The sequence below is a fragment of the Toxorhynchites rutilus genome, chromosome 2, assembly GCF_029784135.1.
Source record: "Toxorhynchites rutilus septentrionalis strain SRP chromosome 2, ASM2978413v1, whole genome shotgun sequence".
In the NCBI taxonomy this organism is placed as follows: Eukaryota; Metazoa; Arthropoda; class Insecta; order Diptera; family Culicidae; genus Toxorhynchites; species Toxorhynchites rutilus.
Window position 1 is genome coordinate 338708523 of NC_073745.1, and position 14864 is coordinate 338723386.

Sequence of the window (14864 nt, forward strand, 5' to 3'; positions counted from 1 at the left end):
ACAACAAATCCTGGAGGCTACAGAGACAAACAAAACGGCAAACAGACAGACGGACGGACCAAGGCTAGGCGTTGAAAGTTCGGTTCTGACACGCTAGAGTTCACCGTTGGCTGAGGGTACCGAGACCAACCCCCGGGCAAGGCCGCATTATGGCGAAATCCACGACAATAAATTAAACAAACAGATTCTCGGGTGCTGGCAAAATAAAAACAGCTCTGCGGTAAACGCTCTGACTAAACCGGGTGCCACCGAAACGACAGACGAGAGGTGGAACGGCAGGATCGGAGTGATATGAACACCGAAAGTGTCACCGCTGGGTAGCGCCGACTGGAGCCCATCCAAACGATCCTCGTAGGGGTGTGGGAGGGGAGTGATGGGGCAGGAGCGGGAAAAACAACGGTGGAAAACACAATGAGAGTGGCAGCAAATTATTTTCTCGCCATTGCCGGTGCTACCGACGGGGCGACTCTGGGTGGAAATTATTTTTATTGCTGTGTTTCGTTCGTTCTCGCTGGCTTTATTTCTCAATTAAGATTTTAATGTTCTGGCGAATATCTGTCACGAACAGAACGAAGAAATTAAACCAAAACCCGCACAGAAATAGTTTGCGCCCAGCGCCGCACTCAGCGCCAAGTGGAAACCATTTTGCCTTTGTTCGGAGGATGGTAATAGCGTGGTATTCATTAAACTCTTCCGAGTGCAATAATTGCAGGAAATCTTAATAATAAAACGTTAATTGGAGTAAAAGTCAATATCCCTGGATAAACATAAATTGGCTTTCAACACTTTGTTGGGTATTGTTTGGCTGACTATTGCTCTGGATTGAATGGAAGAGTTTTTGAGCACCGATTGTTTTGATCAGATTTGCCGAAAACTTAAGCAATTACGGGGGAATAGTGGTACGAGACGGGTGATGTCTCAGAGGGTATATTTCAGAGTTGTGTGTTCCTCTCACGTTCCTTTACGGGATCAAATGTAGACTAGATTCACAACCAATGATCTATGCAGAAATTGAAAGCCAAAAATTTACCACAGTTGCCGGGCCCCTAAGGCTGAAAAATTGAATTGTAAATCAAATGTGATACATTTTAAAAGATCCTCAAATAAATAAACTTTAAGCATTAAAAAACCTCTCACGTTACATTGGCTTTCTGGCATGTGCACCCGTAGCCGAGTGGTTAGCGTCTCACATTATCATGCCGGGTGTTCGGGTTCGATTCCCGTTCTGGCCGGGGGATTTTTTCGTCAAAGAAATTTTTTTCGACTTGCACTGTGGTCACGTGTATTCTAGAGCTTGCCCCTCGGAATACATTCAAGGCGTGTTATTTGCCTCAAGAAATGTCAACTAAGTATCAATAAATGACTAGTTAATGCATACGTTGAGACGGCAAAAGTTCCACGGGGAACGTTAACGCCATTCAAGAAGAGAAGGCATTAGTCAGTGTAAGGAATATGGATTAAAAAGATTCCGATTATAACAGTTTCGCATGTGAGAATCATCGTTGAAAGGATGTTTGTGATCAGCTATAGACGATTTTCACGCCAACAAGAGTAGCCATTGGCAGAACCATCTTCGTTCAATATTCTTATGTGACTAGACTAGACCTATGCGACTAGAATCCTATCTTTCCGGTAAGTGTGATATTTTTTCAAAAAAGATTGGCTTATTGGCTTCAATTTAATATGTCGATCATCTCAATCAGTTCAGTAGTTCAAATGTAATAAATTTTTGCAAAAAATTATTTTTGGATAAGAGTGGAAAAATGATTTTACGGACGACCGGTTAACTTTGAAAAGTCACTCAAAAACACAAAAAAGCCTATCTGATATCGAGATATGTTATGTAATAAATCCTCAGCTTTCAAGAAAAAACATAAAAGATAAAAACATAAAAACAAAAAACATAAAAATAACAAAAAACAACTACAATCAATAGTTACGAAAACAAAATTCGATTTCTTGGCAAGCCTAATATTTTTCCAAAAAAGATAAATTGGCTTCAATTTGATATATCGATCATCTAAATCGGTTCAGTGATTCAAAAGTTATGAATTTTTAAAAAAGGCACTTTTAGGAAAAAGTTGAAAAAAATGATTTTTCGGACCACCCTAAAATAAGAAAAGGTCACCCTAACGAAAAAATAAAAAATACGGGTCTAATATTTTGCAATAAAGAAAGAAACTACCACTTTTCATGGAAATCTGAGGAGCACTATATCGGTTTGACATGAAATGGATGTATATATATATATATATATATATATATATATATATATATATATATATATATATATATATATATATATATATATATATATATATATATATATATATAAATTTTTCAATTCAATCAAAATATAGTAACAAAATAATTAGGTAAAACGTGTATACAATTCCTTCACATTTCCTCTAAACTAAGTATCGTAATATCAATTAAATTCATTTTTTTTCTAAATTCAATACAAACCCAACGTAATTTATTTTTATTGGCAACACTGGAAAAATCGACTTTGTTTACAAAATTTATCGAAATCGACCAATCAGAAATCAGAACGACTGACAGAAATTTGGTCCGTATCTGACAGAAATTTGGTCCGTAAAAGACCCCCTATTGTCTGATCTTATCTTAGCTACAACCTAAACGCGCATCTCTATCGCATTGTGCTCGCAGCAAACAATCTTTGTGATTGTGGCGATGGCTACCACGAATACGAGCATGTTGTCTGGTCTTGTATCCGGTTCCATGCTGCTCGCTCTCAGCTCTCTAGAGCACTGAGAGCACAAGGCAGACAATCGGATATCCCCGTCCGGGATATCTTAGGTAGCCGGGATCCTGATCTTCTGCTTCATCTATACCTGTTCCTCAGAAACGCCGATGTCAACGTTTAATGATGTTTCCTTCGTTGTGTCCTCGTTTCATATCCCTCCTATCCGATCGATAAACTTTTACTTAGTCGCGGCAATACATACACACACTCTTTACAGATGCACGGGCCGAAGATTGTGCAGTGCACTGATGATTCAACTAGAGCCAAAGGTTGTACTGCTCATGACAACTCTACACGAGCTGATGATTGCGCCGGCTAGTGACCATTCTATCCTGGATTCCTCGAGTCGAGAAAGACGCACCACGCTAGATATGGGGTACAGACTAGGGGGGCGTTGCTGATTAATGGTCAGCTGCATCCCAATAGGAAGTATCCCGTGTCGGGCACACGTACAGAGCAACGAAGACTGCGACATACCAATTATGAGAACACTTGTAATACTAACCTCGAGTCAACCGCGAGTAATCGGTTACATATTACTAACATAGTCTAAGCAAACATTGTCAAAATATTGAACTCCCGGCCCCGTTAGGCTGGCGCCATATGAGCCTTAATAAAATATATATTTTGGATAAAAAAAAAGAAGCCAGTATTATAAAGAGAAAAACAAAGCGAACTGGCTCTGTTGCAGACATAAATATCTATCAATGGAAAATTAAAAATAGGCATAAATTGCGAAAAAACAAACACTGTTCCTATCCATAGTCATAGTCATAGTCTCACCTTCAGGCCCAAAGTTTTTTGCAAGGCATGTCAAGAAAATTTCCAACCCGGGAAGATCCATGACTGATTGGGAATTGAACCCGATATCCAAAAGTTTCAACTTAGAACATAAGAGAGATCTGCTACAATCAGAAATAATCGATATAACCATCTGATGAAAGATAGATAACGACAATTCTGAATGAGCTATCCCAATTCCAGTTTCCACTTCAGAGCCTACATAAAATTTCATTGTGTGTCAGTTTTCTGCCAGTGTTCATTATTAACATTAGTCCAGGCAAACCAACCGCGCGATGCTCAAACTTTCGTAGATAACGCTCGTTTTTCTTTTTTTCAATAATCTACAATACAATAAAAAAAACATCATCATCCTCAGTACGAACATGGCAGTTTGAGATACCTGTAAAATTATTTAAATTTCAATAATTAGTAAACATTGTAACCGTTCGAAGTTACACCACTTACTTCGTCTTGTGGGTCTTACCACCCACAGGTGAATAATACCGAGCGTGAAAATAGAGTCATAAAGACTGCAATTCGAGCATCTATTAAGGATACTCATAAGCGTTGGTCCGATAATTTACAACAAATCTCTAATTCGCTTCGTAATTCAGTGCACGAATCAACAAAATACTCACCTTTTTACCTTATGTTCGGTCGCAATCAGATTACAAATGGAACCGAATATGAGAAAGTAAGAGAGACCAATCTCCAAATAAAGGGTGTGTCACATCAAATTGCATCACGGAAAAACGCTGTAGAAATTTAATTTTTAGGAATTATATCTTCAGCTTTCGCTTATAATCAGATAAGAGTGTATAGATCACGTTGGCCATGCTTCACTGTCAATTTTTCGTAAATTTGGAAAAATGTCGTCGAACGAAAAAGAGCGTCGTGAATTAATCCTGTGCACTCATTTCGAGAATCCAGAGTTGTCACATCGGGACATCGGTAAGATGCTGGGAATCGTCCAATCCACGGTCAGCAGAGTACTAAAACGATACTTCGAGAACCTAAGCATCGACCGGAAGGTGAAGAATGGCAAAAATGGATGCTCCGTCAGTGAAAAAGATCACAAGCGCGTAGTTAAGCAGTTTAGACGTGATCCGAGAAGTTCGGTCCGGGATGTCGCCAATAAGCTGAATTTGTCAAGTTCATTCGTCCAGCGGACCAAGCAGCGGGAGGGCCTGCGTACATACAAGGTTCAGAAGGCTCCTAACCGCTACGAAAGGCAAAACATGGTGGGGAAGACGCGAGCCCGGAAGCTGTACACCGAAATGCTGACGAAGCCGCATTGCCTGGTAATGGACGACGAAATCCACGTCAAAACGAACTTTCGTCAGCTGCCGGGCCTGTTGTTCTTCTCCGCAGAGGACCAATTCAGCGTTCCGGAGGAGATTCGCAAGCAGAAACTATCCAAGTTTGCCAAAAAGTACATGGTGTGGCAAGCGATCTGCTCTTGCGGAAAGCGGAGCGCCCCCTTCGTGATGATCGGCACGGTAAACGGGCAGGTTTACCTTAAGGAGTGCCTACAGAAGCGCTTACTACCACTATTGAAGCAGCACGAGGGCCCGACCATCTTCTGGCCGGATCTCGCTTCGTGCCACTATTCAAAGGACGTGTTGGAGTGGTACGAAGCCAACGGGGTCACCTTCGTGCCAAAGCAAATGAACCCGCCAAACGCGCCGGAGCTTCGCCCAATAGAGAAATATTGGGCGATTATGAAGCAGGCCCTCCGGAAGAACCCAAAAGTTGTCAAATCGGAGGCGGACTTCAAGAGAAAATGGATTTCTGTTCAAAAAAACTACAACCTGACGTTGTATAGAACCTTATGGACGGGGTAAAGAGGAAGGTGCGAGCATACGGGCTTGGGCTCGAAGTATGAATAAAAAAAAGACGGGTGGGTAATGTCGGGGACATAATCGGAGTGACGAAGGACTATACAAAGGGGACAGCTTTTGTTAAATATATATTTTAAATATATTGTTTTATTTTCTTCTCCTACGTGAATACCTACCTATCTACCTTAAAAATTGATTAGTTTACTGTTTACTCTTCATGAATATGTTGATGGTTCTGAAAAGAACCTTTGGTGTTGTGTTTTTGTTATCACTCGATATTCCCATCTTGTTCGGTTAAACATTCCTGTTTAGCTATTGCGTTTGCCACTCGCCACAGCTTTCACAGTTGGAAAATTTCTTCCCATCCAGCTTGTGACATGTTGTTCAGTAAATTACATTTGATGCGACGTGCCGGAGAAACACTTTGCCACTCACTGAAACTAATTGTTGCCTTGATGAGCGCCGAACCGAAGCTGCTCTGTTCTTGATGCGGGTTTTCTGATTGTCGTGAGCAGCTTTGCAAGCCAACTCGAGCACTCCGACGGCCGAAACTCTATAATCGCTGTTAGGTATACTGGTGCTCCGGCACCAATCCGTTCGGCCTAGTTACCCTTGCGGAGCAATCAGTGAATGCGACCAACAGGGAACTGGAGACTTGCACGGTTCGAGTGAGACTTTGCCTTTCCCTTAACTTGTCCTCCTTTGTTACGTCCACGATGCCGATGCCGTACAACCACACGGGTTTACGGTTTGAAAGAAAATAAGATATTTTTTTGGGGTCCGCGTGTTTTATACTCTAGCGGTACACACTCAGAGGATAGAGACAAATCGGCAGACTCAGCCAGAGAGGCGAGTCCAACGAGACGAACGAATGAGCGTTAAAAGGGAGCAATGTTAAAAAAATACATTCATTACGATTTGTTCGCTCGTTGGATTCACATGCAGGCTAAAAAGGGTCCTTTTCAGGATCACAAAATTATCTTCAATCTAAAGAGTTTATTGTTTTGTTATCACTCGATATCCCCATCTTGTTCAGCTAAACCTTGCTGTTTAGCGATTGCATTTGCCACTCGCCACAGCTTTCACAGTTGGAAAATTTCTTCCCATCCAGCTTGTGACATATTTTACAGTATATTACATTCAATGGCACGTCGCATTACCACCACTCAGTGTCGGATTGGAGTTAATTTTAACCTGTAATTGAACATTTGCGATGACAGTGGTACAGTGTCGACCTTCAATGTGGGGTCATAATTTGGACCCCGAACTCTATGTTTACAAAAATGTGCAACTAAATATGTCGCTTTACTGGTCCGTCCAATTAGCTAAATGTCGAGATAAGTGTAAATTAATGTACTTTCAATCTAGAAGCAATTTAAGAATTGGTGAAAATCAATAAGCCAGAACAACGGCCAAATTCACATACTCATCATATCCTGGCAAACAAATTATGAAAAAATCAATTTGTGTTTTATTATTATTTTGGATATTGTTTTAGAAAGCATTGAAATGTATTTCCTAAACTCTTTTTTGGAAGGTTTAATGGCCCTGAAAAGCGCCTTGTTTTATGGAATGGTTCCAATTTAGAAAACTTAGTACTCGTGGTTTTGAAAAAAATCATTTCGAACGCCCTCGATGCCGCCTTGTTCTGGATTTGACCAAAGCAATACACACAAGAACAAACTTTTTTCTTCTACTACCTGATGCCGTTTTGCGATTGCGTTTGCCACTCGCCACTCGCTGCAACTGCCTGTTGTCTTGATGTCCACCGAACCGAATGTGTTCTGTTCCGAATGCGGGTTTTCTTATCGTCGCGAGCAGCTTTGCCAGCTAACTCGATCACTTCGGCGGCCGAAACTATATAACGCCGACTAGGTGGACTGGTGCACTGGTACTAACGCGCTCGGCCTAGCTACCCTTGCGGGGAACTCCAGATCAACACGGTTCGAGCGGGATTTTGCCTTTCCCTTCACTTTTCCTCCTTTACCATGTCCAGACATGGCTGCTTGGGTTGGTTTGTTGATGTGTTGTGATGCGAATCGATGTGGTGTACGGTTTGAATGAGAATGATCGTTACGGCAGCGAAGCGGGGATTTTTAAGCTGACTGGCTGGCTCGAGAATTACGCATGTGTGAGACTGCGACCAATGTTTCGTTCATTTTTTTCTTTTTCCTTTCCAATCGTGGTTCATTCTATTTCGCTGCGTCTCTGGTTGCCCGTTTTGGTCGGTACGATTTGAGGAGCACAAAATGGACCAATCAAAAATGGGCACATAGTGCATTTTGACAATGCTTGATATTTCACAATTATTCAATTATTTATCTCAAGAAAAATGAAATGTTATTCGTTATGATAGATGCGTAGATATATTTCCTATCAATTGATGCAAAAACCTTTGCGATCTATTGAGAAATGCTCGAGTTATAAGCGTTCCAAATCTTGCATTTTTTCCTACTTGTTCAGTGCCTAGATTTCCATTTCGCCCCCTATATCTTCCGCTTAGACGTAGTCCTACGTCAAAAGAAAATGCCACAAGTTATTTAATAGTTTTTGTTGTCACACACCCTACGTTGTGTTTTAGATTACAGATTTCGTTGCGTGCGTGTAGGAATGGTAGCAGTCAGGACCAGGGTTTACTGAACCATAATCGCAGCATTTGAATGCTACCACGGTATATCGGAACAAGTACACTGGATACTATTTCACAAACCTAAATTCTGAACACACATTTAGATTCACAAACAACTTTAATTTATTGTACTACGTTACTACATTTATTAGTGTTCAGCACGATACTTCCAGCAAGAATGGCTAGGATATTTTATTTTACTAAGCTAAGTATTCTACTACCATACTGCAGTTCATGGTGAACTGACCGACAATTAATGAAGAATAGTAAGGCATTGTCGGAGTTGTCGGATTGCTACCAACAATCTACACTTAAAACTAATACGATCAACCATACCCGTCGCCTTGAATAGTTACATTCAATAAAAACAAACAACAATCTCTTGTTTACTTGTCTGTCTGAAGGACATTCAAAGCTCGCTTCTATCTATCTAAAACCATGTTGCTGATGCAGTTGAACGAATCTGCCACAGGAGTTTCCATAGCATATGGCAGCAGGCATATTTTAGAGACAGGTCGTGTAATAAGTCCTCTTGCGGTCTGCAGCGAAACGACTCTAGTGATTCCATCGGAGCCGGGATGAGTTGACACTATGCGAGCCAAAGGCCAGCGAATTGGAGGTTGCAGGTCATCGATGAGTATAACTAGTTTACCAGGTATAATTTGATTGTTACGTCCACGGCATTTGGTATCTTTTTGAAGTTCTTGAAGATATTCTCGTTGCCAGTGTTTCCAAAACTTTTGTGTATGCAGTTGGAGACTTTGGTATTGATCGAGTTTATTCATCGGTAGGTGGCTGAGATCTGGGTCGGGCAGTGTATTCATCGAAGTTCCGATTAGGAAGTGAGCAGGAGTGAGCGCAGCTAAGTCATCTGGCTCTTCAGTCATCGGCAATAGCGGTCGAGAGTTCATTTGAGACTCAATTTGCGTGAGCACCGTACACATATTCTCGAAGGAAATACGGGTGGATCCAAGTTGGCGAAATAAGTGTTTTTTCGCAACCTTCACTGCCGCTTCCCACAAACCGCCAAAGTTCGGCGCCCTAGGGGGAATAAGATGCCAGGTGATGTTTTCATCGGCACAGGCGGAACTAATTCTTTGTTGTTCTTCCGCATTTTGTAGCAAGTAAAACAATTCCTTTAGTTGGTTCTTTGCGCCGACAAAATTCTTACCATTATCCGAATGCAAGTGAGACGGGCGACCGCGTCTGGCAACAAATCTTCGCAGACAACCGATAAATGCTTGGGTTGACAAATCTCCAACCAGTTCAAGGTGAACCGCTTTCGTGGTGAAGCATATAAAGACGCATATATAAGCCTTTGCAGGGGCAGCGCGTCTGTGCGTGGGTTTCAGGTACAGCGGTCCGGCGTAATCTATTCCGGTAACGTTAAATGGTCTACTTGACATTATTCTCTGGGCAGGCAGCTGGCCAATTTGTTGTTCAAGAGGTATAGGGTTTAGACGGGTACAACGGAAGCAGTTACGGACAGTACTCCGGGCGAGTCTACGGCCTTGTAGTGGCCAGTACTCTTCTCTCATTGCGGTTAGAAGCAAACGCCCGCCGCCATGAAGGGTTTTGATGTGGAAGTGTTGTGCTAACAATCGTGTTAATGGGTGAAAGGCAGGTAATATGGCTGGATGCTTGGCTTGAAAAGGCAAGTCTGACATGTTCAAACGTCCACCCACTCTCAACACTCTCTCTGAATCCAGGAAGGGGCTCATTTTACGCATACTGGACTTTTTTGGTATTGGCATATTTTTCATCAAACTATCTATTTCGGCACGGAATGAATCATGTTGAGCGAGGCAAATTAGTAAAGCTTTTGCTTTCAGCAACTCAGGAACGGTAAGTGACAGGCAATTTGGTTTGGATGGTGATCGATCAGTCCGAGACTTTGCGCGAACATTATTTACGAACCGGATACAGTAGCTGATTACATGAAGAAGTCGGTTATATGAAGACCAGCGTAAGAACCAAGGATGAACAGACGGTGAAGTTTGTATGGTCGCAACAATATTTCTCATTTCCAATTGGTTTTCAGCTACATTCGGCGGGTTAGAAATCGGCCACTCATTTGGTGGAAGTGACAACCAGCATGGTCCGTGAGTCCACAATCGGCTTTTAAGAAAATCTTCTACCAGCATTCCTCGTGACACTAAGTCAGCAGGATTCTCTTTCCCAGATACATGATTCCAATGATCACCGTGTGTGAAGTGCTGGATCTCCGAAACTCGGTTGGCTACAAATGTTTTCCAGACATTAGGAGGTGATTGCAGCCACTGTAGAGTAACAGCTGAATCCGACCAAAAGTAGGATTTAGTCACGTCGAGATCAATAGCGGTTTTTATGCAGTTGTGCAAGTGGGCAGCGAGAACTGCTGCGCATAGTTCTAGTCGGGCCAAACTAAGTCGTTTTAACGGGGCTACTCTGGATTTGGAGGCTAGCAACTGCACCTTCACTTTACCTTTATTGTCCTCAGAGCGAGCGTAAGTACATGCACCGTATGCAGATTCAGATGCATCGGCGAACGTGTGAAGTTGAATCACTGAATTAGGAAGAAAAGCGTATCGGTCTACTTGATAGTCGGAAATGCGGGGTAGTTGTTTATAATATTTCCTCCACCTTTCGCTCATGGATTCAGGTACAGGTTCGTCCCATTCACAGGCGAGTAACCACAACTCTTGCATCATAATTTTAGCTTTGACGATGATGGGAGCAATGAGTCCTAATGGGTCGAACAGTTTTGCAATTGATGATAATATTGATCGTTTTGTGGTTGGCTGATCGGTTTCATATACGTGAGATGAAAATCGCAGAAAGTCGTTTTCGGGTTCCCAGCTTATACCCAATGTTTTTATAGTTTCATTTGGATGAAAATGCAAAGCGGATTGAGTCCCAATGGCGTCTTTATCTAGTCCTTGCAGTACCTCCAGTCGATTGGATGACCATTTGCGTAGCACAAATCCTCCTTTAGCAAGCAATTCCGTTAATTCTTTTCGTAATTGGATAGCCTTTTCTATAGTTTCAGCACCACCGATAAAATCGTCCATATAAAAATTATTACGTAATGCTGGACCTCCTAGAGGATACGATTTCCCTTCATCAGTTGCTAGTTGTACAAGAGTTCTTGTGGCGAGGAAGGAAGACGGTGCTAACCCGTATGTTACCGTTTGGAGTTCATAGGGTTGTATTGGAGCTTGGGTAGAAAATCGCCAATAAATTCGTTGGAAGCGGGTGTCATCCGGATGCACCAGTATTTGTCGATACATCTTGGCGATGTCAGCAACAAGAGCAATCTGGTGTTTTCGGAAGCGCAGTACAAGCGTGATCAACTCATCTTGGATAACAGGTCCCACACAAAGAGAGTCATTAAGCGAAAATCCAGTGGAACATTTGGCTGATCCGTCGAACACGACTCGTAGTTTAGTTGTTGAGCTTGTCTCTTTTATAACCGGATGGTGAGGCAGGTAAAAATGCTTATTATTTTCGTCGCTACTCTTGACTAGTTTCATATGACCAAGAGAGATATACTCACGCATAAATTCGTGATATTCTTTCTTAATTTCTGGATTTCGTTCCAATTTTTTTTCCAAAAGTTCGAATCGTCGAAAGGCATTTTGCTTTGATTCACCTAGCATGATTTCAAAGTCTGGTCGCTTAGGAAGACGAACCATATAGCGCCCATCGTTGTTTCTCGTTACAGTAGATTGATATAGTGTCTCACATTGTCTTTCTTCAATGGAATAGTTATCTTTAACGACTAACTCTTCAGTTTTCCAGAAACGCTCGATGCTTTGCTCTAAAGAGGCTGCTACCGCTACGACGCTATAACTCGAGACTGTGGAGTGTTGCGATGGCGAAGCAGAACAATCTGAACCTGCTACAATCCAACCAAAAACGCTGTCTATCAACAATGGTAGCTTTTCCTTCAAGTGAATTCGAGCTGCACCAGGGAAGAAGGAATAAAAATGCTTAGCTCCTAGGACGAGATCAATCGGTTGACATTTGTTGAAAGAAGGGTCTGCGAGAAAAAGATCAGTAGGAATCTTCCAACCAGTTGTTTCTACATGATGCGCTGGCAAATCAGCGGTGACATGATCCATCACAAGAAAATCAATTCCACAAGAGAAGCCTTCTTTTCTTGACCTTACTTCTGCAAAAACTGACTCCCGGATTACTTGGGAAAGTTGGCCTGCGCCTTGTACGGTTATATTCACGTTGTTTCGTTTCAAATTTAAAATTCTTGCCATGCGATCTGTCATAAGGTTTGGCTGTGAAGCACTATCTAAAAGAGCACGCGCTAGATGTTCTTGTCCATATGCGTCAACAATTTGTACTACGGCGGTGAGTAGGAAAACATTTTCGAAAGGTTGCTGGAGTGATACACTTGTTTCGAAACTTGGCAAACTCTTGGTGGCAGCGACCGAAGTTTGACTTTGAATTTCCTCTAACTCTCTAAATTGACTAGTTTCGGGTGGCGCTAGGCCGTACGAAATGTCGGTTACATTACTAGCCACAAGGGCATTGTTTGCAGAATGCAGAAGCGTGTGATGACGACGGTTGCAATGTTTGCAGTTGAAGTTCGAAGAGCAGTTGCGAGCAATGTGATCTCTACGTAAACAGTTGTGACAAAGTCGCTTCGACATGACCAGCTGCTGTCGCTCAGTAGCAGAAAAACGGTAGAATTTTGGACACCTTATCAATGGATGTGGTTGATCACATGCTGGACATTGATTGTTCGAATCCGTTGTAGAGGTGTATGATGACAAGCGAAGATGCGGAAGTTTTCTCGTTGATTGGCCGGATGTATTGAAACTTGTGGATGCAGTGTTATGGTTCACCGATATAGATTCGAGGACACGAGTTCTACGTTGCAGGAACACAATCAAGCTTTCGTAATCTGGATTATCTGTTTTCGATGCATGATCTTCCCAAGCCTTTAGCGAATCGTCAGGTAAGCGTGTGCATAACAGGTGTTCAAGTATAGTGCTCCAAGCATTTGTTGGTTCACCTAGCTGATGCAATGTTTTGACATGACGATCAAATTCATCCACCAATCCGTGGAGCGTAGCTGCCGTTTCCCTTTTAATGCCTTGAATATCAAACAGAGCTTGCAAATGTCGTTTCTTCAAAAGGTACTCATTTGCGTATCGATCTTTTAATGTTTGCCAAGCTAATTCGTAGTTTGCAGAGCTAATAGCAATGGACTCAATAGACAGAGCAGCCTCTCCTTTGACAGCTGCTTTCAGATAGTGAAATTTTTGAATTGGTGGAACTTCAGAATTGGAATGTATTAATGCCAAGAAGGTATCATGAAACGTAAGCCATTGCATGTAATCCCCATCAAATTCAGGGAGCGTTATTGTCGGTAATTTTATGCCAGAGAGAGTGGAGTTTGTGTACGTTGGTTGAGGTGGACGAGCATCAGTGACTAACGAAGAAAGCTTGGAAGCTAAATTTGCCTTTATTATGAAGAGTCGAGGTTCAAAATTAGCCCGAATTTTCTCCTGCATTTTCCTACCTTCATCAGTTGTCTCTATCTCTTCCAACTGATCTTGTGTACTTTCGAGATCGTCCCACAATTTTTCCAGCCGCTCAAGACGCACATGTAGCTGTATTTGATCCCGCTGTGAGTCGAACTCGGCCAGAAAGTTCTCTGCCCGACCCAGACTAGCTAGAAGCGATGTTCTCCGTGAGATCAGTTGATTGATTTCTCCTGCAGTACTCATGATAAAACGCGAACGGAGGTCAATGTCGATTGAAATTTCTGCAAAAAGCACCACGGTAGATCCAACGAGAAAAGGTATTTGCACTTGGAATGGTACTCACCTATTCCAAGGCAAATTGAGCCTTGAAATTAAAAATGCTGTAAGATGCAACCTTCGGTATATCCTTGTTCCGTTTATGAATGATAGAAAGGTGCTCCTCTACTTGTGAAGGCTCCGGAGTAATCAGGCGGCGAAGAAATATGCGTGCAAATATAGAAAAGGTATCTAACTCATACCTGTGGAACTATCAGCAGATATTGGACAGGTAATTACCTGCTATAAAAATTCAAAATGCCTTGCATACAATAAACTGCTTTAAGTTGGTGGTGGCACTGGATATGCTGCATTCAATTTGAGTTTCCAGTGATGGCGTCCTTGGTTTAATGGATAATGATGTATTGAAACATAGCCAATGATGGCGTCAATCAATTGTGTGATATTAACTGAATAACACAATTGTCGTGATCCGTCTGCGATGTGGAAATCCTGGTCACGGCACCAAATTTTTATGTTGTCACACACCCTACGTTGTGTTTTAGATTACAGATTTCGTTGCGTGCGTGTAGGAATGGTAGCAGTCAGGACCAGGGTTTACTGAACCATAATCGCAGCATTTGAATGCTACCACGGTATATCGGAACAAGTACACTGGATACTATTTCACAAACCTAAATTCTGAACACACATTTAGATTCACAAACAACTTTAATTTATTGTACTACGTTACTACATTTATTAGTGTTCAGCACGATACTTCCAGCAAGAATGGCTAGGATATTTTATTTTACTAAGCTAAGTATTCTACTACCATACTGCAGTTCATGGTGAACTGACCGACAATTAATGAAGAATAGTAAGGCATTGTCGGAGTTGTCGGATTGCTACCAACAATCTACACTTAAAACTAATACGATCAACCAGTTTTTATTTTACTGTCTAAAATTTTCAAAAGGATCGGTCTACTGGGCGAATTTCTACAGCGTTTTTTCCGTGATGCAATTTGATGTGACACACCCTTTAGGTGATAGCAGAGAACAGGATAATCTTCTGTCAGATGTCAGGAAGAACTTAGCCGA

At 41.9% G+C, this 14864-nt stretch overlaps 1 protein-coding gene across 2 annotated transcripts; it reads right to left on the reverse strand.

Annotated features, from left to right (window-relative positions):
- Positions 1-8157: 8157 nt before the first annotated feature.
- Positions 8158-14408, reverse strand: LOC129770609 (uncharacterized). Of its 2 annotated transcripts, none has more exons than XM_055773554.1 (2): positions 14311-14408; positions 8158-14258 (listed from the first exon to the last, which is right to left on the reverse strand). In XM_055773554.1, the coding sequence occupies exon 2, from the start codon at positions 13747-13749 to the stop codon at positions 8443-8445; it is 5307 nt and encodes a 1768-aa protein (XP_055629529.1). In that variant the 5' UTR covers positions 13750-14258; positions 14311-14408; the 3' UTR covers positions 8158-8442. The 2 variants fall into 2 exon arrangements, with proteins under 2 accessions (XP_055629529.1, XP_055629531.1); XM_055773556.1 differs by having other exon boundaries at positions 8158-13787; positions 13850-14402.
- Between the last annotated feature and the right edge of the window lie 456 nt (positions 14409-14864).

Bases quoted from the DNA above. Each gene is read 5' to 3' on its own strand.
- LOC129770609 (XM_055773554.1), bottom strand. From the start codon at position 13,749: ATGAGTACTGCAGGAGAAATCAATCAACTGATCTCACGGAGAACATCG.